Source organism: Onychomys torridus, chromosome 2 (genome assembly GCF_903995425.1).
Source record: "Onychomys torridus chromosome 2, mOncTor1.1, whole genome shotgun sequence".
NCBI classification, from domain to species: domain Eukaryota; kingdom Metazoa; phylum Chordata; class Mammalia; order Rodentia; family Cricetidae; genus Onychomys; species Onychomys torridus.
Genome location: NC_050444.1, coordinates 16954442 through 16979455, shown reverse-complemented (window position 1 = coordinate 16979455; position 25014 = coordinate 16954442). Strand labels below are relative to the sequence as shown.

The 25014-nt window shown below is 39.0% G+C and overlaps 1 protein-coding gene across 1 annotated transcript in view; it reads left to right on the top strand.

Moving 5' to 3' along the window:
- Necab1 (N-terminal EF-hand calcium binding protein 1) overlaps positions 1–24322 on the top strand; it is a 152222-nt gene extending 127900 nt beyond the window's left edge. The window contains exons 10-13 of the mRNA XM_036178394.1: positions 2916–3028; positions 9973–10050; positions 11421–11512; positions 20736–24322. Coding sequence (XP_036034287.1) covers positions 2916–3028; positions 9973–10050; positions 11421–11512; positions 20736–20764 — 312 coding nt within the window. The 3' untranslated portion in view covers positions 20765–24322. The remainder of the gene's footprint in view (positions 1–2915; positions 3029–9972; positions 10051–11420; positions 11513–20735) is intronic.
- The last annotated feature ends 692 nt before the right edge of the window (positions 24323–25014 follow it).

Below are 25014 nucleotides of genomic sequence, written 5' to 3'. Positions count from 1 at the left end.
CAACGAAGAAGAAACAAAAAGGAATGTGAAGGCTCACATCCTTTGTAACTTTAGGCTCAAATGTGATCTAGAACTTCTATTTGAATAGTTCGGTAAAAAAGAAAAAAAAAGCATCAAGTGATTGTACCTAAATGCTCGGAAAGGTGTGACAGAGTCGCTAGTGTACCTGGAAAAACGAGGAACGAATACTATGGAGTCTGACCATCTAATCCCCACCTTTAGAACCCCCTTAGGACACACACAGGAGACGCCTCTGCAAGAGAGACACCCCAAACTCGCTATAGTTACTACTTTAGATCAAAATCTGGGATCTGCGGATATTATCAAGCCCTATTTGTTAGGAATTGGTCTCTGGAGATCTGAAAAACATGAATTTTAGATAAAGTAAACTGAGAGAGAGACAGACACACAAAGAGACAGACAGGCAGATAGACACGGGGGGGGGGGGGGGGCGGGGGGGGGGCAGGGGGAGAGAGGGAGAAAAAGACAGAGAACCACAGAGATCAAACTAGGTCATAGGGCATGAATGGGGTCAGTGGACGAGAAACACACAGCCCTCACTGCTTGATTACAACAATGAGTTCAAGCTGAGAGACATTTTTCAGCTAGGGAATTCTATGATTAGACACTGGGTCTCAATACTTGGAATAGCCTTGCCACCCAATTGTTTTTGTGAAAAAAATTTTCCCTGGTCCATTAACCTCTGTGATCATCTGTAAAAGCCAACTGAAGAACATCACTTCCTGGGGTGTGGGGAAGATCATACACTATTCATAGCCTGTTGAGTGCTCATATATACTTGTGGACAGGAACATAGTTCTAACAGCTAAACAGCTGAATAATTTTATCACTGGCTTTAGTATTTTGATGGCAGTGCAGTATTGTTTCCTCAAAAAACTGATTGACTTATTATCAACTTATATAGTCAGCTTCATGTGTGAGCTAATATCGTTACCTAGACACAGATTTTAGCCTTATTATTTTGCTAAGTCATTTAAAAACAAGGAGTCTTGTGTGTGTGTGTGTGTGTGTGTGTGTGTGTGTGTGTGTGTGTGTGTGTATGCATGTAGCATTGGAATTTAGATAGGACACATACATGCTAGGCAGGTGCTCTACCACTGAACTAAATCCCTAGCCCTAGAAATCTGTCTTTATCTATCGCTGCATACTCAGAACCCTGCATGTAGTATTGACTATGACAAAATAAAAAAGCGTCTGTTGACATCCTGGTCACTGTTCTACTGCTAAGAACAGACACATGACAAAGCCAACTTTCATGAAAGGAAGCATTTAATGGGGGCTTGCTTACAGTTTCAGAGACCTAGTCTATCATCATCATGGAAGAGGGCCCAGAGCATGCAGGGTGGCACACAGGGTGTTGGAGCTGTGAAATCTACATCCTGATCTGCAGGCAGAGAGCAGAAGGAGAGAGAGACTGGGTCTGGCTTGGGCTTTTGAAACATCAAAGCCCACCCCCAGTGACACACTTCTGTCAAAAATGTCACACCTACTTCAGCAAAGACACACTTCCCAATCCCTCTATCCATTTCATATAGTGCCACTCCCTTGGTAACTCCAGATGAGCCTATGGGGCAATTCTTATTCAACCCACTACAACTGGATGCATTTAGTGCCTCGCATGGATCCTACAGTGCAATCAGTGCTTGACAAACAGCAGCTGTTTAAGAGGCACTGAGGAGCTGGATAGAGCAGGGAACAGAAGATGAGGGTTTAACTGTACTGCAGGCCTAGCAATAGTGGGCAAGTTCTGTTTATGTTCCATATAATTCTCGTGAGCTTAAATTTGCTTTTCACTTTTATGGGGCTTATTTTAACACTTTTTAAGTTTTCCCCTCAGTCTTTGCAGAAGAAGAAAGGATGAATATTGAGACCTATACTTCCATGAGAGGCACACAAATCTAGGCAATTATCTAGGGAATTGAGATTACAATTGTTATAATTGTATTAAGATTATTTAGGAAAAGCAGTTAGCAGCCAACCCACTGTGAGCCATTAAACGAGGTGCAATAGCAACTTCTCTTGTTGCTATGGCAAAACATTTGACAAAGGCGACTTAAGGAAGGAAGGCCTTACTATTTGTTTGGCCTTGTTGTTTCGAGGGTACACTCCATCATGACACCAAAGTACCAGAGGCAGGGGCAGGAGGCAGCTGGTTCTATTATGTCCACAGTCAAGAAGCAGAGACAGGTAATGCTGGTGCCCAGCTTGCTGGCTCCTTACTCAGTCCAGGACCCCAACTCGGGCAATGGTGCCTCACAGAGAAGCTGGGTCTTACCAGCTAAATTAGCCTGATACAGAAACTTCCTCACAGACCATACCCAGAGGTTTGTCCCTTAGGCGATTCTGGATCTGATCAAATTGACAGTATGGAGCAACACACAGAGTTAAGGCATCCAATAGCACATGCTGTAAATGGGTACTATATGGTAGCCCTTTAATCACCGATGCAGCACTGGAAATGTATCTCTAAGCCCACATTTTTAAAAGCAAATTTGATTGTAATGAATGTCACAGCATCTGATATCAGAAAATATCCAAGAAGCTGAAGCTATGCAGATTGTGATAGAACTCTTTAAAACTTGGTATCTTTAGGGGGTGGTGATGACTCAGCTGCACATCAGAGGCACTTAGGGAAGTTTTTAAGGTACCAGTGCCCGGGTCAGCCACCTCTGCCTCACAGAGACCTACTCTTGAAAACTCCTCCGTGATTCTAATGGCTTCTCTTGCTTCATTTTAAGAGGAAACGCCTCGGCCAGAGGGCACTTTCTTTAGCTTCTGTTGCTATATATTTTCGGGCTTTTGTGTAACTTGAGATGTGGACTAGTCACGGATTTCCTTGGTCAGTTTCTGGCTGGCAGTCGTGAGTGTGACTGCAAGCTCCCATTCCTCCACAGCACATCATGCTCGTGCAGCGCCAGATGTCCGTGACAGAAGACGATCTGGAAGAGTTCCAGCTTGCTCTGAAACACTATGTGGAGAGCGCCTCAGCCCAAAGCGGGTGCCTGCGGTAAGTGCTCAAATGCAAGCCCCCACCAGCTAGCTCTACACAGGTGGTGAGCGTGGGAGTTTCGGTGAGGGTGGAGGTGCCAGGGCACAGGCATTTCCAAATCCTCATATTCAATTCTGCAGAGCAGTCCAGCCCTCTGGGTGATGGCATTTGCAGAGTTTAGCGGGATATTTTCTGTTTGATCTTAGAACCAGAGTTGATTTAATCATGAGGCGTGCCAAGGGAAATAGAGTGGAGAGTCATCCGCACAAGGGTTTTAGAGGATTGCAGCCTCACCTTTTGCACACAGGCTGCCAGCACCCATTGAAAATCATCTGTGGAGACAAGGCTCCCACTCATGAGTGTCTGGCCTAGATTACCCTGTGGACTAAAGACCATTTCCACTACTGTGAGGACAGCAGGGCTCTCTAAAATTAAGATTTTATGATTGCTTCATAAAAGCAGTGGCAATATCTCTTTCCTCCCTTCATTCCACGGCTTCCTCTCCACTGTTAGGAAAAGACTAATAAAATATGCTATATCTCATCTGTAGTTTTTCATTACAACTGGTCCAATAAAACAGTACTAGACTAGTTGTCCACAAACAATGGTAGAATTGCTATCATGAAGACTCTGCAGTACCTCTCCAGGGAATGCCATCTCGAATGCTAAGTATTTGCCTAGTCTTTATGAGTATGCTGCCTTCAAACCCAGAAACCCAGAAAGTATTGCACAGCCATCTAGCAATAACCCAGCATTATCTGTTCCTTCTTACCATGCCTCAGATCTGACCAGGCTCTTCCATAAATATACATCCAGGCAGTCTCTCATGCTGTGCCAGAAGTCCACAGCACAGACCCAAACTTACCTGTGTTTAGAAAACTTCCATAACAATCTACCTCCACCTGCGAGCTTATTTCAACTATATTCCCTAATGTTTTTTCAACGTTCAGGGAGAGTGTTTTAGCAGATGTGTGTTTGTGAGGTATATATCTGTATGAGCATAAAAACACATGCATTATGTCTTTGTTTTGCCCTTCTGTCTGGTGGTTAATGGATTTTTATTTATGCTCAAGCCTACCATTCAGGTCTCTGAAGTAAACTAGGATTAAACTTGGGCTAAAGCTGGGATTGCATAGCTTTGTATCTTAGGGATTCTCACTTGGCTGTAAACCTCATTTTTCACCACCAAGAATCTCATGGAGGCAGGCCTGCTCACATAGACCTGTGATCTCAGCTACTTGAGGCAGGAAGATAACTAGTTTATGGGTTGCCTTGGTGACAGAATGAATTTAAGTTCAACCTGGCAAATTTAATGAGACCTTGTCCCAAACACAGAAAGCATTAGGAATGTACCTCAGAAGTAGAATAGTTGCCTAGCATGTGTAAGGTCCTGGGTTCAGTCCCTACACACACACACACACACACACACACACACACACACACACACACACACACGCATATCTCATGGATGTTTATGTGTGAACTGCCCAGGTATAGTATCTTCCATCCACGGAAGACAGTAAATCTGAGCTAGGCTCACTAATTCCTTCTCCTGGCTGACCTCCCACCTCTGCAGTGTGAGCATCTGGAACCCCTCTCAACTTCCCAGTGCAGCCTTTTGTCACAGACACTAGGAAGTGTTGCACTTCCATGCCTGCTATTCTACTTTCTATCAGGATCAGAAGAGCACAAATAAAAGCATTTTCACCCTTGGAAGAACTAGAGATTTGCCAAGACAGAAATATATGTAATTTCTAAAAGCCTACTCATTTAAAAATAAATCTACTTGGAAAACTCAAAAGGAACCTATGCAGTTGCAGAACATTGAACTCAGTAAACTCTTTCTGAAATAGCAAGATAGGAGAAAAGTCTGTGCTGAATTCCTGGGGATTGGTTAGATGTTTTACACTTATTAAAAGGACACAAAAGTTCTTAAAGGTCTGAAACATCTCTGGGTGCTGGAATAGCCCTAAGAGGAGGACCCTGCTAAAGGCAGGTCAGAGAGGTAGTAGTCTGTCCCTGCTATGAGCAGAGTCGAGGAGAGGACCATTTCCTGAAGGACAGACTCCCAGCTTTGCCTTTTCCTCTGCAGCACTGCTGTGTTTCTTAGTGGTTCTATATCCACTGATTGCTGATTCTTCAGCTAATTTTCTGCAGGAATTATCAGAATGTAGATTTTATCAGATGTATAGAGTATCAGAAAATGACCACACCAGTGGAACACCTTGTGGAAGACACTTCTCCAGTCTAGATTGGATGTTCCAGATGAACCAGTCAATCAGTTCCAGTTCTCCACTTGTTGATGAATCATCAAATGCCACTCATGTCAGCAGCCATGATCCTGGGTACCCTCCCCAGCTGCCTAGTGCTGAGCTGATGGAGTTCTATGAATTAGCAAAGGTTAAAGGTTTCTTTCCCATGATACTTAGCTAAGCCTCCTCATTGCAAGACACAGAGTGCTGCCAAGGGTGATGCCTTACAAGATTAGCTATTTTCATCTATTTTCTTATCTAGTTTTCACCAGAATTGTTATAGGCATACATTTCATCCAGTTTAGAAAAACAAAAAACAGACTCTGGTGTGTTAAAAAACTTGCCCAAGCTTCACTCAAAACCATGTGTGTCTAATCTTTCTTTTCAGGATAATCATAGTTGAATTAAAGATTCCTGAACTTTTGTGGCTAACTAGGAGTAGAATGCATACACAAGATCCTTCCTGTTTCAGTTATAACAGTCATAATCTTGTTAAATTTAGGCAGCAAAATAAGAACATTTGCTCTGAGTATTCACTAAGAAATTTGGAAGTTTGAGGACTGACAGAGGTTTGGTTATAGTATTCTATCAATGAGGCTTTAAAGACTTAAGATAGGGCTGACAAGATGGCTCAGTGGGTAAAGGTGCTTGCTACCAAGCCCAATGATCCGAGTTCCATCCTTGGGTTCTACATGGTGGAAAAAAAGAGAACTGAGTTCCACAACTTGTCTCTGACCTCCACATACCCACCCTGGTGTGCATGCTTATACGCACATAAACACAACAAATTATATATACATATATATAATAAATTATATATAATATATTATATAATATAAAATATATAAAAATCACATATAAATATATAAATTATATAGTATAGTTATATATTATATAACTATAAAAATAGTTATATATATATTATTTGAATAAAAACCTCAGGTGAGAATTACAAATGCTCAATACCTTTTGGGAGAGAGTCACCAGTTGAGTAAATGGCATACACAGTATACTCTTAGAATCAGCCTTGATGCCAGACAGGAAATAGCTACTACCTTCAATGATTTTATGATCTAACTTTGGAAACAAGATCCTTCCTCATGAAGGTAGAAAGCAATTCCAATCATCCTTGTCCAAAACTCTAGTTCTTCAATAGAACTAAGTGATCTCTGAGGCTGCTCTCAGCTACAAAATTCTAGAAATATAATATGTTCATATTTCCAATGTCAAAGGCCTAGGAAACATGACTGTGGATTATATTGCTAAAATTACTTTTGAGACATTCTTAAGAATTAATAGAATGCATTGAAACATTGATTATCAATCTGTATGGATAAGATAAAATATGGTGGCCAAACCTACACCTCAGTGTAGAGAAATGTGGGAAGTATGTATCTCCTATTACATCTTTTCTTCATTGGTTTGGCCCTGTGGGCAAGACAGGGCTGGCACTTGAAGAAGGAAGAAAGCCAAGAGTAAGAGAGAGTCCTCTGCAGTCCTCATAGAACCATTCACAGAGGAGCAAACTGGGATTGAGTAATGGGCCAAAGGTATCACACTTAATGAGTGGTAGTTCTGTTGGGACATTCTTTAACCCACCATCTATCACACCATGATTTGCTTCCTCTTTAATCCTCTACCCCAGGCCTCAAGGAGCTTGGACATTGTGCTGAAATGTGAATTTCATTGGAAGGGCAATGCTGGAGATCAAACACGGGGTCTCCCACCTGCTACACAGTGCTCTACCTACCAATGAGCACATCTCCAATGCGTGTTGCTGGAGGGATATCTCACCACTTAGCCAAAGCTGGTCTCAAACTCAAGACCCTCCTGCATCTGTCCTCTAAATGCTGAAATTACAGGTTTACAAACCTTTCTGTGCTAGTCTAGAAAATGTAAGGTTCTCATAGTACAATAACCAGGCTTTTAAGATAATGAGTAATATTAATAACCAGTTTGCAGGAGGCAATTAATGAGGGACCTGAAATGCTAGGCTGAGTGTTTTAATTTTTACTCTATAGAAAACATACTTAAAATTTGCAATATATTTGAGCATTAGGGACACCTTCAGGACACTAAATAAGCTATAGATTCTCTCCCCAGGAAAAAGTGTATGTGCACATTAATTTGCAGGTCACTTTAGGGGTTTATGGAAAAAGTCACAAAGCTTACCCATGAACTTCTGGAGTAAGAAATACAAACTCCCTATTGTATTATTATCATACAGCAAATATTTATTCAGAAATATCTTGAGTAATATTAGTATATCATGCATAATGAATAATTATATTTTTTTAAAATGTGAAAAATACCATAGTACAGAAATAAAAGGAACAAAATGTCCTGTGTTCATGCTCCACACTGCCATGAGCAAGATCTTTTTTTTTTCTTTTTAATATGTGGTTTACAGAATAAATACAAGATAAAGAGCCTGCCGCAGAGTTTAGGAGGTGTCAGGAGTGGACCAAGAGAGTTTGTTAAAGAACTGGGTTAGTGCCAACCCGGAAGGGGTTGCTGCTGGCATCAGGAAGTGAGCACAACAGTGTTGCCGTTGTGAGTGAAAGACTGAGTAAGCGTTCAGAGCTGGAAACTGTGGGTTTAGGTCCAGGACCAGATGGGTGAGCAGATGGACAGGCAGTCACGTAGACATGTCAACAACAGGGAACCCAAACAAGCTGACGCTCCAGGGACAGTCACCGGGTTCTTCTCTTGCTGGTCTGTGATGCAGGTATTAGATAATAGGTTGGTGTGGAGCCATATCATTGAAGTGTTATGCCACTTTATAGGATCCAAATGAAGGATTTACACCCTTTCCTGCGTCTGATGTATCTAGCAACTTCTTGGGCCTGGTTTCCGTGATACGATTTTCATACATCCATGTGCCCCTACAGTTGCAGTTCACTCCCAATGAACGTACAGGTGGCTCCATCCCAGGAAGAGGTCATGCACCAGTTTGTGCTGGGTGGTAGTGCCTGACTGATGGTACAGCTTCTGGTCCACCCAAGGGTACATTCCTCCTTTTCCGTCAAAATGGCATCAGAAGATACTTGTAAAATGGAGTCTTCTAGGGCAGTGTGCAGCCTTTTGACAAGTGCAGTTATATGCAATATAGGATAACTTACAGTAAGGTATAACCTGACTTAACACAGCCAGCCAGGATGGGACACAGCTACCCAGTGCCTGCACACCCAGCACAGTCTGTGGAGAGATCTAAACCATGGTCAGGAGGACACGGTTACTTGGTGCCTGCACACCCGGCACTGAACAAAAAACACTTTCCCTTTTTACATTCTGATGGGAGGATGAGGCTGATAATGATGATAAAATAATTACTAACATAGCTAATATTTATTGGGCACTTATGTGCTGGGATTATCTTTATTCTTTCTGTGTACTAGGCTACCACATTTTATTCTTTTCAATAATTTGATAAACTCTAAACTTTATTTTTTATTTCCCCCACCTTATAGTTAAACATACTGAGGCAAAGAGATCCAGAGAAACTTTGAAGGCTTACAGAAAGGCCAGGGTTTTGTTTGTTTTATTTATTTATTTAGTTTTATTTAGTTTTTACATAGAGTCTCAGAGTCTCTCTGTAGCTCCTCTCAGGCTGACCTAAAAATCCACTCTCAGCCTCATGAGCAGGATCTTTTAAAAATAAAAACCTATTAAAATTCCTTTTTGTACTTACTGCCACCTGCTGGTCACAAATAGGTAAATCCTAAATCTTCATGGATTATTTCACTGATAAATCCTTATTTTTTAAATCCTTCATTTTGCTTCCAAAACAATTGACTAAAAAGATATCCTCAAAGAACTCCGTTTCTGCATACACTGCGCTTTTGTCTCTTCTTACTCGTGAACTTCATGAGCGTGCCCTTCTGCTCTTCTGTTTCCATGTGGATCTCTTACTCATCTCTTCTACCACCTGCTCAGCTTTTCTCTGCGCTTTGTATGACTGTCCTCTATTATGCTCCACACTGCTGTGAGCAGAATACTTTAAAACAAATCATTTTTAATAAATTTTGGCACAAAGGAAGCTTAGTAAAACTTTTGAACTGGAGGACTGGAGAGATGGCTCAGCGGTTAAGAGCACTGACTGCTCTTCCAGAGGACCCAGGTTAGATTTCAAGTATGGTGGCTCCCAAGTATAACCCCAGTTTCAGGGGAATATGACACTCCTTTCTGGCCTTCATGGGCACCAGACATGTAAGTGATGCACAGACATACATACAAGCAAAACACAAAACAACACAAATAATAAATTAAGAACTTTTTAATAAAAGTGTTCAAAGATAATATTAAACTGAAACTTATATGCCAAAATAGATGCACTTGGCTACTCAATTCTTGATAAATCCATTTGATAGTCTACCCAGCTTAAGTTATTTTGTTTCTTGTACATATAGATAACATGGTTGTATAGTACACATAGAGATTAGACAATTTGGTATGCTTTTGTCTGTGTGTGCACCGTGGGTGGTCATGGATATGTGTGTCAACATACGTGTGCACACAGGTACAGATGGAGGCTGGAGGCTGTTAGGAGTCTTCCTCGCTGCTCTCCACATTATCCATTAAGGTAAACTTAGGCAGCTCGCAATGAGGATGGTGCAGCTTGTCACTTATGCTTTGCCCCCTGAGCCACCTCCCCCACCCCTCCTCTGCTTCTTTAATTTCCAGAGCCCAATCATGCCTCTTCTATTTCAGCATCTCTATACAGAAGCTTTCAAATGAATCTCGATACATGATTTATGAGTTCTGGGAGAACAGCAGTGTGTGGAATCGGTAAGTTGTAAGGAAAAACGACTTGTTAAACTTGTGTTAAACGTGGAGTGTGACAATGTATGTGTGAAACTTTTAGACTGTTGGGAAAGTTGTATTTTTGCTTATTTTTGTGGTGCTAGAGATTGAACCAAGGCTTTGAGCATTCTAGATAAGCACTCTGTCACTGATACATCCCAGCTTCCTTTTAAGTTTGTGCTTTGGAATCAGGATGCATAACTTGTTCAGGATGGTCTTGCACTTACTCTGTAGTCCAGTCTGGCCTTGAATTTGAAATGCTTTTGATTCAGCCCCAAGTATCTAGGATTCCAGACCTACACTATCAGATCTGAGGTGCTTACCTGATCTTAAAACTTGCCTTCCCTGTTACATGAATCCTATGCTCTTCGGAATTTATTTCGTAGCTTTGGATAATGATCCCACTTTGACTTTTTTAACTTTACTGATGCTCTTGGTGAAAAGGAATTAGTCATGGGCATCTCAGGAAGAAGTGATGAAGGGCGCTTGAAGCTTCATAAAATATAAGCTCTGTAGACATCATTTTGTTTTATTTAAATTTAAAACTATACACAGTGGCTAATACAACTTTTTTAAATGACTATAAATATTAAAAGTAAAGTAATAAAAGATATTGCAAAAGCTTACAAATCAACTTTGAAAGTAAAAATGATTACTAACAAATATGCAATTTTAAAATATGTGATGAAGGAATGTTTTGTTCTTCTATCTCATAAACAGTTCCTGATGGTTTTAGGTAGTACAGAAAATACAGCTTTCCAATAATCATTGTTTTAGGGTGCTAAATATGGAAATAAAAGAAAATGCTGGGAAATTCAACTGATTCGTATTTCACCTTAAATTTGTGTGTGTGTGTGTGTGTGTGTGGCTTCAAGGAGCAGTCTTGGATTGTAACTCAATGGTAGAGTTCTTGCCCAGTAATAAATAATCGAAGCATTCTGTGCTATAATGAAGACACAATGTCAGCAATATTATTTCAGGCAGAGTTCTGGAGGGCAACTTAGTTCCAAGCATTTATTCTCTGCTGATACTAAGTTTAGATATCCTGTTCTTTAAACATGCAGATATGAGAATGCTTTCATTTGTACATCTCTCCGGAATTTTAGCCTGCCTCCTGTTGTTGCATGTTCTTCTATATGCTTATCTTAAATGCCCTTTCTTCTCAATTTCTGATGACAATTATTGCTCTTCAGGTTCTATTCAAGTTAAATAAGCATGAAGAGTAGACCATATCTGGCCATTTAGCTCAAGCCATGCCAAATCTTGACATCTTGGTTGAATTTGATCTCTGCTGTAATCTACTTAGGAAGGTTTTAAACAAAAATGAATACCTTTAACCTACAATCATTTCATAGCCACCTCCAGACAAACTACAGCAAGACCTTCCAAAGAAGCAACGTGGATTTCTTGGAGACTCCAGAGCTCACATCTACTATGCTAGTTCCTGGTAACTACCCTGGAGCATGCTCCATGCTTCTATGTGCTTCTCTACTGCCTTTTTTTTTTTTTTAAGATAGCATGATCCTCCACGCTTTGTCAATAGTGCTTTCTTAACTGTTCCTGTATTTAAAATTTAGGGAGGGGAAGAAACATTTGACTTTTGCCCTTAATGACTTTGTTTCTAGCTATATTAAGCCTAGTACTGATAGCTGTTTGGTCACTACAACTTTAGGAAAATTTAAGTGTAAGTCAACTCATATACTTCAAAAATTATTTAAATGGTTTATTATATTACAACTAGTATGCTCAAATAGTATGCTGAATGCAATTTGAAATAAGTAATCATAGGATAGATTTTAGAATGTTAGAAAAGTTTATTATGATAGTTGCTAAAATGATTTTTATAACTGGGAGAAAGAAGATTAGGAGGAGAGATATTTGGAGTGGAATTGCCTAAGAAGGCTGAACAAAGCTTAAGATCACTGAGAAAATTCTCTTGCTGTCTACTTTTCCACTCAGTTGCTAATTGTGCATATAATATAACCAGGTAATAACGTGTTCTTGGCCCCGGAGTTCCTAAGGTGCTTAGCTGATTTATTGGCACCGATTGGAATCCTGTTCTGACCAAGCATTTTGTTAAGAGCTGATGTACAAAGTAAAAGCAAAGTCTCTAAGATTAAAGTGCTGTCTATGCAGTATGACCAAAAAAAAAAAAATGTTTAGAAAGGGCATACATTTACATAAAAACAAAAGACAGCTCAAGGCACAAAACAGTAGTTATCACCGAGGCAATACATGCTTTGTAGACTTAAAGAAGTTCTCTTAGGGTTGGGGATTTAGCTCAGTGGTAGAGTGCTTGCCCTGGGTTCAGTCCTCAGCTTAAAAAAAAAAAAAAGAAAGAAAAAGAAAGAAAGAAAGAAAGAAAGAAAGAAAGAAAGAAAGAAAGAAAGAAAGAAAGAAAGAAAAAAGAAGTTCTCTTACTCAACTTTAAGGTGGAGAATATCTTAATTAGACATATGAACAATGTTTTAGAGGCCTTGAAGGCTGTTTAAATGGATGACAGCATGAGCCACTCATTCATAACTGACCGGATGGACAAAGTAGTCATCATGGAGCAGAGACTAACCAAGCAGGACAGTGACCAGAGGATAAAAGAACCTACACCAAGAGCCTGCTGGGATTCCAGCTGCAGACATACAGCAAGATCAATTCTGAGTGAGGACAAGAGCAGATAAGGACAAAACATCTGAGAGAGGCCCAGAAAGTGTCTTTCTGTAAAAGATGCGCAGAGGAAGAAGAGCTACTTTATTAAGGAGAACAAGGGGCACCATCTCAGGGAGAACCAGAACAGGTCAGATAGCATCAGAGTGGAATACATGGATATCATGCTCCTTGAGTTCAGGGTGAAGTGTTTGAAAAACGGCACAGGAAATTGGATTGGACAAGATCACCACTGAAGAGAAGAGTCTTAGTGGAGTAGTAGGGATCCGCTGCATTGAGGAACAGATGGGAGACTAGGCAATGAATGCTGGAACCGCAGCTGGTTGAGGAGCCAGGAGCCGGGTGGGAGAGCCTTCAATTTAGCTGATCCTCACAGTCTAAGGCAGAGCTGTGGTGTGCCAGGAGAGCCTCTGGGGGACACACATGTACAAAATCTCCCACAGGTTTAATCCTCAAACAAACAAACAAACAAACAAAACCACACACATGATGGAGTTCCTCAGGCTTTGCACTTTGTATTACAAGGTGCCATAGTTGGGGAAGACCAGGAAAGTGTGATGACAAGTTATAAAGGAAGATACTGGGGCAGCCATATTCTGTGTATCTAGTAAAGTTTTAGTTTCACTATTATAGCACCCTTGAACTTGCTGTTTTAAATAGGTTCAGCCTATGATACAAATCAATGATGTAAATTTGACTGACTACAGCCTTTGCTGATAGAATGAAGGGAAATAGGGCTAGCATTTTTCTGCTCATCTTTTTCTTTAAGACTGCACTGCTACTGTGTGACCCAAAAACAGTAAAACTTTTCTAAGAGAAGGAATAAAGACTTCCATACCACAGATGTATGGGTATTGGACATGCAAATCTCCAAGACCTTATATTAATATTTTTGTGTTTACCTTCAGATCCATTTTCAAATCTCCCAAAACTAAGCCCATTGGTTAAAAAGGGTAAAATTATTGTTTGTTCTTATTGGGATCTTGAGTCTATCCATGTCAGAAAACATGTAGGCAAAAATAGAGTAGAAAAATAATACAGAAAGGAGCTCATGAGATAACAAGAAGCGGGAGGGGGGGTTATTGGAAGCATTGTAATTATAAAATAACCTAGTTTTCTGATCCACCTTCACCATAATTTTGAATGAACTTTTGATGTGATGAACTATTTCATCATTGATATATGCATCACTCCACTCCACTGTCTCTCAGTGTCCCCTAATTTACAAGGAAAAATTGGGGACAAATAAAACTGCATCAACTCTCATCCTTGGAGGCTGAACTTCATGCAGTTTAAGCTCTGTCTAGCTTTGCATTAATTTCCATATCACACCTAATCTCAACAATGATAAATGGAACTTAACAGAACATAAGGAAAAGCTAGTCTTGGCTTCTAACACAAATTAAAACCTATCTTAAACAAAATTTTACCATCCATTGGAGCATCCCAACCTATTTTAAAGTTTCCTAGGAGTGACTGCAGGAAGACAACCCTGAACAGAAATCTTCAATTTAGACAATATGTATAGTTTTAGTAGCCATACTACTTCTTATTTTAAAACTTTTCTTGTTTTTTTATTTGCTGCATCTTCATATTTTTCCTTTTTTATTATAAAGAAATTCTCTGTTAATTTTACATACCAACCACAGATTCCCCCTCTCCCTGCCCCCAACCCTTCCCCCAATCCTCACATCCTTTAAGTAAAGGTCTCCCATGAACCTGATACATTCAGTTGAGGCAGGTCCAAGCCCCTAGCCCTACACCAAGGCTGCAAAAGGTGTCACACCTTAGGCACTAGGCTCCAAAAAGCTGCCTCATAGACCAGGGATGGATTCTGATCCTCCTGCCTTGGCCCCCCCCAACCAATTCAAGCTAAACAACTGTCTCAAATATCCAGAGGGTCTAGTCCAGTCCCATGGGGGCTCCACAGGTATTGGTCCAGAATTCAGGGGTTTCCACTAGTTTGGCTGGCCCTCTCCATACATTTTCCCATTACAATCTCGATGCACCTTGCTTATAGAATCTCTCCTCTTTCTCATCAATTGGACTCCTGGAGCTTGGCCTGGCACCCAGCCATGGATTTCTGCATCTGCTTCCATTAGTCACTGGATGAAGGCTCTATGATGACAGTTAGGGTATTCACTAATCTGGTTACCAGAGTAGACCAGTTCAGGCACTCTCTCGACTATTTTTAGTAGACTAAGATGGGGCCATCCTTGTGGATTCCTGGGAACTTTCCTAGCACTCTGTTTCTCCATATGCCCATGATGTCTTCATTTATAATGGTATCTCTTTCTTTGCTCTTCTACTCTGTCCCTGTTCCACCTCAAACCTCCCATTTTCTTATGCCCTCACCTGCCATTCCTTGCCCTCCATTACCCCCCAGTTTGTTCATGTAGATCTCATCTATTTCTCCTTTATTGGGCTATCTAGGTGTCCCTCTTAAGGTCCTCCTTGTTATCTAGCTTCTCTGGAGTTGTGGGTTGTAGTCTGGTTATCCTTTGCTTTATATCTAGTATCCACTTATGAGTGAATACATACTGTGTTTGTCCTTCTGAGTCTGGGTTACCTCACTCAGGATGATATTTTCTAGTTCCATTCATTTGCCTGCAAATTTCATGATATCATTGTTTTTCACTGCTGAATAGTACTCCATTTTGTATAGGTGCCACAGTTTCTTCATCCATTCTTTGGTTGAGGGGAATCTAGGTTGTTTCAAAGTTCTGGATATAATGAATAATGCTGCTATGAACATAGTTGAGCATGAGCACTTGTGTTATGATTGAGCATCCCTTGGGTATATGCCCAAGAGTGGTATAGCTAGGTCTTGAGGAAGATTGATTCCCAATTTTCTGAGAAACCACCATACTGATTTCCAAATTGGCTGTACAAGTTTGCACTCCCACTAGCAATGGAGGAGTGTTCCCCTTGCTCCACATCCTCTCCATCATAAGCTGTCCTCAGTATTTTTGATCATAGCCATTCTGACAGGTGTAAGGTGGTATCTGAGAGTCATTTTTTTGATTTGCATTTCCCTGATGACTAAGGATGTTGAGCAGTTCTTTAAATGTCTTTCAGCCATTTGAGATTCTTCTGTTGAGAATTCTGTTTAGATCTGTAGCCTATTTTTTAATTGGATTGTTTGGTGTTTTGATGTCTAGTTTCTTCAGTTCTTTATATATTTTGGAGATCATCCCTCTGTCAGATGTGGGGTTGGTGAAGATCTTTTCCCATTCTGTAGGCTGTCATTTTGTCTTATTGACCGTGTCCTTTGCCCTACAAAAGCTTCTCAGTTTCAGGAGGTCCCATTTATTAATTGTTGCTCTCAGTGTCTGTGCTACTGGTGTTATATTTAGGAAGTGGTTCCTATGCCAATGCATTCAAAACTACTTCCTACTTTCTCTTCTATCAAGTTCAATGTAACTGGATTTATGTTGAGGTGTTTGATCTACTTAGAGTTTTGTGCATGGCGACAGATATGGATCTAATTGCAGTCTTCTACATGTTGACATCCAATTATGCCAGCACCATTTGTTGAAGATGCTTTCTTTTTTCCGTGGTACAGTTTTGGCTTCTTGGTCAAAAATCAGGTGTTCATAGGTGTGTGGATTAATGTCAGGGTCTTCAATTCGATTCCATTGGTCCACATGTTGGTTTTTATGACAGTACCAAGCTGTTTTTTTATCACTATAGCTCTATACTAGAGCTTGAAATCAGGGATTGTGATGCCTCCAGAGGTTGCTATATTATACAGGATTCTTTTGGCTATCCTAGGCTTTTTGTTTTTCTTTTTTTCAAGTCTATGAAAAATTGTGTTGGGATTTTGATGGGGATTGTATTGAATCTGTAGATTGCTTTTAGTAAGATTGCCATTTTTACTATGTGATTCCTGCCTATCCATTAGTATAGGAGATCTTTTCTTTCTTTCTTTCTTTCTTTCTTTCTTTCTTTCTTTCTTTCTTTTTTTGAGCTGAGGATCGAACCCTGGGCCTTGCGCTTGCTAGGCAAGTGCTCTACCACTGAGCTAAATCCCAACCCCTCATTTTTTACTATATATCTTTATTTTATAATTAACTTAATTTCACATATCAACCATGGATTCCCCTGTCCTCCCTCCTCCCACCCCCCAGTGCTCCCTCCTAATCCATCCCCCATTCCCACCTCCTCCAAAGCAAGGTCTCCCCTGGGGAGTCAGCCCAGCCTGGTAGACTCAGCCGAGGCAGGTCCAGTCCCCTCCTCCCTACACCAAGGCTGAGCAAAGTATCCCAGCATAGGCCCCAGGCTCCAAAAAGCCAGCCCATGCACCAAGAACAGGTCCCGGCTCCACTGCCTGGGGGCCTCCCAAACAGTTCAAGTTAATCAACTGTCCCACTTATCCAGAGGGCCCAGTCTAGTTCCATGGGTGCTCCTCAGCCATTGGTTCACAGTTCATGCATTTCCACTAGTTCGGCTATTTGTCCCTGTGCTTTTTCCAGTCATGGTCTCAATATCTCTCACTCATACAATCCCTCCTCTCTCTCGCCAATTGGGCTCCCAGAGCTCCTCCTGTGGCTCGGCTGTGGATCTCTGCATCTACTTCCATTTTTAAAGTGGATGTCTTAATACTTCAGATCTGTTCATAAAATATTTTAGGATGTTAACAGTATGCTATTACAGTATCGTACAGTGTAAATATCATTTGGTCATTCACAATGCAACTCACAGTATTTCTCAAAGAAATGCAATAAGCAAGCTGGTCACTGGTTCTGATTTTGTAACTCAGAATTTCTTCAAAAAGCATTTCTGGGGTATCTCTTTCTTTTTCAGTAACCACTCATAGCAATGACACTTAGCTTTCCAGTTTATTTCATGATGGAGGGTTTATATAGATTGCAAACTCTTTCTCTTGACTTCCACCCTGGAGCTGATACAAATGCTGTGATGTGATCTGGTTTTACAATGAGTTCTGGGAGTCCAGAATGAGTATGATGAGTGATTCTTAGAAACAGAACAAATGGGTGGATCCTCAGATCAAGATGAGGAGTGTTGAATCTATAGCCACCTAAGCTAAAGGAAGAATAGCTAGGAGTAAGATTTGTAACACAAATTGCTAGACAGCATTATTAATAAAAACCAGGAGCCAGATATTGGGGTAAAAACTGAGATCAATGGAATAGGAAAAGCCACAGCCAACCTCACCTTACACATGCCTCAGGCTCCAAAGAGACCTATTTCCTATATACCCACTCCTATATGTATTTCTGTTCTGCCATCTCATTTCTTCTCTCTGCCCAGCTACATAAATTCCTATTTGTCTGTACAGACCTTCAGACATTTAAGGTTAGTGCTGGGATTAAAGGTGTGTGTGATTTAAGCTTTAGTAATATTTCTTTTACAAATGTGGGTGCCCTTGTATTTGGGGCATGAATGTTCAGAATTAAGACTTCATCTTTGTAGATTTTCCCTATGATAAATATGTAATGTCCTTCTCAATCTCTTTCAATTGGTTTTAGTTTGGTCTATTTTATTAGAAATTAGGATAGCTACACCGAGCTTGCTTCTTAAGTCCATTTGATTGGAAAATCTTTTCTCAGCCTTTCACTCTGAAGTAGTGTCTGTCTTTGAAGTTGATGTGTGTTTCTTGTATGCAGCAGATAGATGGATCCTGTTTTTTTATCCATTTTGTTAGCCTGTGTCTTTTTATAGGCAAATTGAGACCATTGATATTAATGGATATTAATGACCAGTAATTGTTAATTCCTGTTATTTTTTATTGGTAGTGTGTGTATCTCTTCTTTGGTATTTGTTGGTGTGAGATTATCTATTGCCTATGTTTTCATGGGTATATCTAACTTCCTTAGGTTGGATGTTTCCTTCTAGTGCTTTCTGTAGGGCTGATTTGTGGTTAGGTATTGTTTAAATCTGGTTTTATCATGGAATTTTTTGTTTACTCTGTCTATGGTGATTGAGAGTTTTGCTGGGTATAATAGTCTGGGTTGGCATTCATGGTCTCAATGTCTGCATAACAGCTGTCCAGGACCTTCTGGCATTTAGAGTCTCCATTGAGAAGTCAGCTATTATTCTTATGGGTCTGCCTTTATATGTTACTTGGCCTTTTTTCTTTGCAGCTCTTAATATTTTTTCTTTATTTTTGTATGTGGTTTGATTATTATGTGGCAAGGGGATTTTTTTAAATCTAGTCTATTTGATGTTCTGTAAGCTTTTTGTATTTTCATAGGCATTTCCTTCTTTAGGTTCAGAAAGTTTTCTTCTATGATTTTTTTGAATATATTTTCTGTGCCTTTGAGTTGGTATTCTTCTCCTTCTTTTATCCCTATTATTCTTAGGTTTGGTCTTTTCATGGTGTCCCAAATTTCCTGGATGTTTTGTGTTATGAGTGTTGGCTTTAGTGTTGTCTATGATTGACGAACTATTTCCTCTATTAATATTGTCAATGTCAGAGATCTTTCTCTTCCATCTCTTGCATTCTGCTGGTTATGTAGTTCCTGTTCATTTACTCAGATTTTCCATTTCCAGCATTCCCTCAGTTTGTCTTCTTTATTGTCTTGATTTCAGTTTTCAAATCTTGAACTGTTTCCTTCATCTGTTTGCATTTTCTTGGCTTTCTTTAAGGGATTTATTGATTTCTTCCAATTTTTTGTGTGTCTTTTCTTCGATTTGAGGGAATTTTTCATTTCCTCTTTAAAGACCTCTATCATCATCTTCTGTTTCTTCTGCATTGCTTATGTAAGACCACTAGGTTCTGACAGTGCCATATTTATCTTTATATTGTTGACTGTATTTTTGCATTGGCATCTACCCATCTTCTCTAATGAGTGCAAGCAGTGTCTGTGTCTGAGGGAGCCTCTCTTGGTCCAATTGATACTCTTGGTCCAATAGGAGCTCTTGGTCTAATCACAGTTCTTAGTCCAATTGGCACTGGCAGGCTCTGTCTCAGGGAGAAGCTGAAGTCTTGTAGGGTGGGTGGGTTTGGGAGGGGTGGGGTTTGTGAGTTACAGGGTATGGTGGGTGATGGTGGTAGTCTGACCTGTCTGTAGGAGACCTGCCTACTGGCCTGAAACTGAAACTGCAAAGGGTGGTGGTGCTCCTGGGCCCAGAGCCTAGAGGCTGGGGAGTTTAATTGGTTCACCATACCACTTCTAATACTAATTTTAATGACCAGTTTTGTGCATTTTGTATGTTATACCATAATGAAGGTTAGAAATGACAACAAAACCAGAGTCACTGCACAAACTTAAGTCTAAACCCTGAAAACAGTACCTGTGGTGTTTATAAATAGAGAAGATACATCTCAAGTAAGCTGAACACCATTAGATGTAAGTACACACCAAAGTATATGCCTATAAGCTATTAAATACAAGTGTCAAATGAATCATCATAGAATACAGTGATGCAGGTCCACTAACCATCATAAGCCATGCAGACAACAGGAGTTAGGTAATCAGTTCAGGATCCAGAATGTCCTTACCATAAAGGGAAGAAATGCACAGGAAAGTGTTCAAGTAAGCCAACAGCTTTAAAACAAAGCTTACTCCCTTCCATCTGCCTCTTACCACAGCATGCCAACAACCACACTTCTTTGCATTGGTTATGTGTAGGTGTTTATATTCGTGGGAGAACACATTTCTAGTGCTGAAATTTAAAAATATTGTTTATAAAAATCTATTTGTTTAGACTCAAACTTCCTGAAGCATGTATGTAGGAGTACCGTATGTTATTTCCTAATAACTGCTACTGCTGGGTAGATTGCAACAACATGACTCACCACCAGGGTGTTGATAATCTTGCTATGAGAAATGTTATTCATATATAACAAAAACATCTTAGCCAACAAAGTACAAAGAACTAGAGTATAATTACACGGGAATAAATCAACATCCCAAAGAGTCTAGAATTGAAAACTAGAAAAGCAGTTATGCATACTGAAGACAAAGGGAATGAACTCTTTTCAGTTTAGACTTTCTCTGCCCTAAAAACACATATTTTAATTACTGTTTTTCTTCTTTCAGCTTCATGGTGGATCCTGAACAACAATTAGATGTCCCTACACGTTGTCTTCATTGTTCCAAGTACAAGCATTCTTATCTAAAATGCAAACTGGAAAGTTCTCTGTGGTTGTCAATTGGCTGCACACTTTTGTTCAAGGTGTTTACTATAAGTATACTATTCTGAAGTGTGTTCTGTAACTATTTTCAAAGTTTGTTACTCTTGATAATTGATGCTAATTGATTGGTTACATTGTAATCAAAATTATAACAAAATGCTAATATATAAAAATGGTATAAATTAAGTAAGGAAATTGTGAGAATTATGGTAAAAAAAAAAAAAGCTAAGTGAGAACTTCTAGAACATTGTACCATAGGCCAGGGTTTGTAAACTGGCATATACTCTAAAGAATCACATCCATACTTTGTGACTTTTTCAGTAACACATTCTTCTTCAATAAGGTCCACATGCTCATCACATGGTCCTCCAATTTTTCTCTTTATAATTCCTTTAATATTAACATAAATGCACTAAACAACATTGGCTGTAGCCTGTAGATGCTCTGTCCATGTGTCATGTTGTAAACTGGCTGTAGCCTGTAGACGCTCTGTCCATGAGTCATGTTGTAAAGTGGTATTTTGCAAGTGAACACTCTGTAGTAACTTAGAGCATTTACTAATGTGACACCTTTGCTTGTATGACTCTCATATATAAGCTAAACATTACTGAGCAAACATTGGGGGAATTAAAGATTATGGTAGAAGGCTTTGATATATGATCCAAATAGCTAACTATTCTTATGAAAAGTGGACACTTGTATTAAAATGAAGATTTTCAAATTCAATACTTTAACTCTAAAATTTCAACTCAACTGAATAAAGAAATTTAAAATAAGCACAAAACTTTAGTACTGAATATACCAATTTTATATACTTCCCTAAGATAACAACTACACAGCTTATCTACTCAAGAACTCTAACTCTTGTTATAGACTCTGCTATGAAAATATACATAAAACTATTACCATGTTATTCTCTCATACAAATGCCTTTGAAACTCTTGGTCTTAAGGGGAAAAACATGTAAAATATTATGGTATTTTTAACAGTTGGAAAACTTAAGTAAAGATAAGGCTTGAATGAAAGTTTCATTTCATAAATATGAGACTCTATTATCTCAAACAATTTATGGGATATTGATTTATTGAATGCTTTTGTATAATTTCAGTATTTAACAATCTATGTAAATTTTCATAGTTTCTGTTAGACCAAATGAGCAAATTTCTACACACACACACACACACACACACACACACACACACACACACAGAGTGCATATGTATATTCCTAAGCACTATGAAACAATGCCTGGTTCAACACTTTTGATATAGATATGCAAGGCAAAAACATTAATGGAGTTTTTTATACAATGATTGTTGAGACAAAAATTATACATTTGTGTGAAAGGCAAAGAGACCGCAGGGCAGTTTTTGTGGTCTCACTGTGATTACTCACTGTAAAGTTCTGAAACTCAAGGGTCTTTCAACCAACAAATGCTTCTTGGAAATACTGGATATAAATGATTTCAAAATACAAATTGAAACCAATCCAAGCATTGTCTTAGCTGGCCCACTTTATATTCAACCCCAAAATCCTACCAAGTGTATTGCATATGAGGTAGTTCCCAAAGTAGCATGGTAGTATAATTGAAGAGGGTCTCTGCCCAGCAACAGAGTTTGGAGAAAGGCCCTCTGCTTACAAATTGGAATGAGTTTTGTAAATATATTAAACTAGAATCAAAAGGACTTGAGAAAAAAGCAAATAATTAACCAATTTAATTCTATGGTAAATCTTAGCTATTCTGCATATATTTATGTGTTTTTTAAGTGTGTGTATGTGTGTATGAATATGTATGGAAATACATGCATACATATACTGGATCCCAAGACAAAAGGATGCAACAGGAGGCAACACACACACACACACATACACACACACACACACACACACACACACACAGGATTCCATAGTATAAATATCTCATTTTCAAACAAACAATGCGTTTACACTTAATGAACAGGTGACTTTCTTTTTTCTATTGAAAAACAATTCTTTCTCTGAGGAGCAGACAATGAAAAAGAAGCTACTAAAAGAGCCAGCTGGGAAATCTGCTGTGGCAGAGGTGCTGGCTTCATACTTCACACTCAGGAGAAACAAGGTTTCTGCTACTGGTGGCCTCGAGTGACTTCCCAGGGGCCCTGAACACAAGTGTGAAGGACTGGGTTTATGCTTACCTTTCTGTCTGCAGTATTCCTGAAACTTAGTACACTAAATTCCTAGGAATTAAAAGTTTATGCATCAAAATTCTTCATCCATATATATTCTTATTATGAGAAATTACAGAATTGAAACTTAATATACCTCAATTATTTGCAAATTCCTGAATTTGTCCTCCTTTAGAAGCAATCTCAATTTTATTTTCCAACTGCTTGACTCTCAATCATATAATCTGAGTGCCATTAAGTATCAGCTACTTTTCAACTTCAGTTTCATTAACTATCATTGTCTTCAAAATGTTTATCTCTGCTCGGAGTTATGGATCTAAGACCATGTTATTATTAAGAACCTAGAGAACAATCAATCACATGTCTTAAATGACTATCAGAAAGTCTCTTCCCCTCTTCCACTGCCATTGATAACTGCTTTGAACACCCTGAATCATTCTGAGCCTCTGGAGACATCCTAACGACCTGTTCAGGGCTGGTGTGAAATTAGTGGGGAAAAAGTGACATTGACTTTACAGACAACAAAAATTATGTACCATATATACATCATAGCAAATACTTTATATTTGAGAATCTTTACAGCTTACATTTCCATTCCATTATTACAAGTGATGAAAAACAAGAATTGCAAGTAGCATGCAAATTATAATACAGTCTTCCCACTTCGCCAACATCCCCACTTTTGAGTGTTACTTCCCAATTTTTGCAGGAACTGCCTGCAAAGCTGAAACTGATTAGAAAAATTCTTTATAGTTTAAAATATCTCTTTCTCATTTTATGAGAAGCCAAATAGCCAACCATCAAAAGTAAAAATAAATTGAATCGTCACAGTCCATTAGTTATTGTTACTAGGTCCACTTCATTTGCAGGTGTCCAAAATATAAAATGAATAATTCTTTATCTTCAAATTCATCTGTTCTTAAAATGCTACTTATAACTTTGGTTGTTTTCCTGTAATATAGAAGAAAGATAATTTATCAATTAGACTAACTGGAAACAGTTTTCACAAATTAGCTTATTCAATCAAATACTATGAATCTACTTCTATGTAAATGCATGTTACTATAGAAACAAAGTAACTGGAACTATCAAATACATTTGTGTTTCAATAAACTTATGTAATCCATTTTTAAAAATAGTAAATTGTATTCTAAGTATGTTGTTCTGTTTCTGTGGTACCTAGTTTTATAAATGTTGTTAATGCATAAAACAAAAGTAAGCAAGTCTAATGTATATTTACCCAAAATAAGTTTGTCAAGCTTTTATTAACAAAATAGTGTTAATGAATTATTTAAGCCTGGAAATAAAGACTGATTTGTTTTATGAATTTATATTTATTCTTACAGACCAAGAAATTATATGTTCCCTTAATCTTCAAACAGGTGAGAAAATTCAAGTATTTAAAAACCTTTGTCTTCACCAAATATTCCTTTCTTAAGAGTATTATTTAAAAATTTATTTCCTAGCTGAGTGATGGTGGCACACACCTTTAGTCCCTGTGACTCTGAGTTCAAGGCCAGCCTGATTACAGAGCAAGTTCCAAGACAGCCAAGACTGTTTCACAGAGAAACCCTGTCTCGGAAAAAAAACAAAAAAACAAAAAAACAAAACAAAAAACAAAAAACAAAAAAAACAAAACAGCAATCTATCCTTTAGGCTGGAGAGATGGCTAAGAGGTTAAGAGAGAGCCCTGGCTGCTCTTCCATAGGTCCTGAGTTCAATTCTCAGCAACCACATGGTGGCTTACAACCATGAGGTTGTGATAATAATGAGATCTGATATCTTCTTCTGGCCTGCAGGCAGAACACTGTATACATAATAAATAAATAAATCTTTAAAAAATGTATTTCCTGATTTAATTTGAAGAAAAAAAAGGCTAATGAGCTAGTGAGATGACTAAGTGTATAAAGGGGCTTGCTGCTAATCCTGACGATCTGAGTTTGATCCCCAGGACCTATATGTGGGAAGAATAGTGACTCCTGCAAAATTATTTTCTGACTCTATGCATGTGCAGTGTCA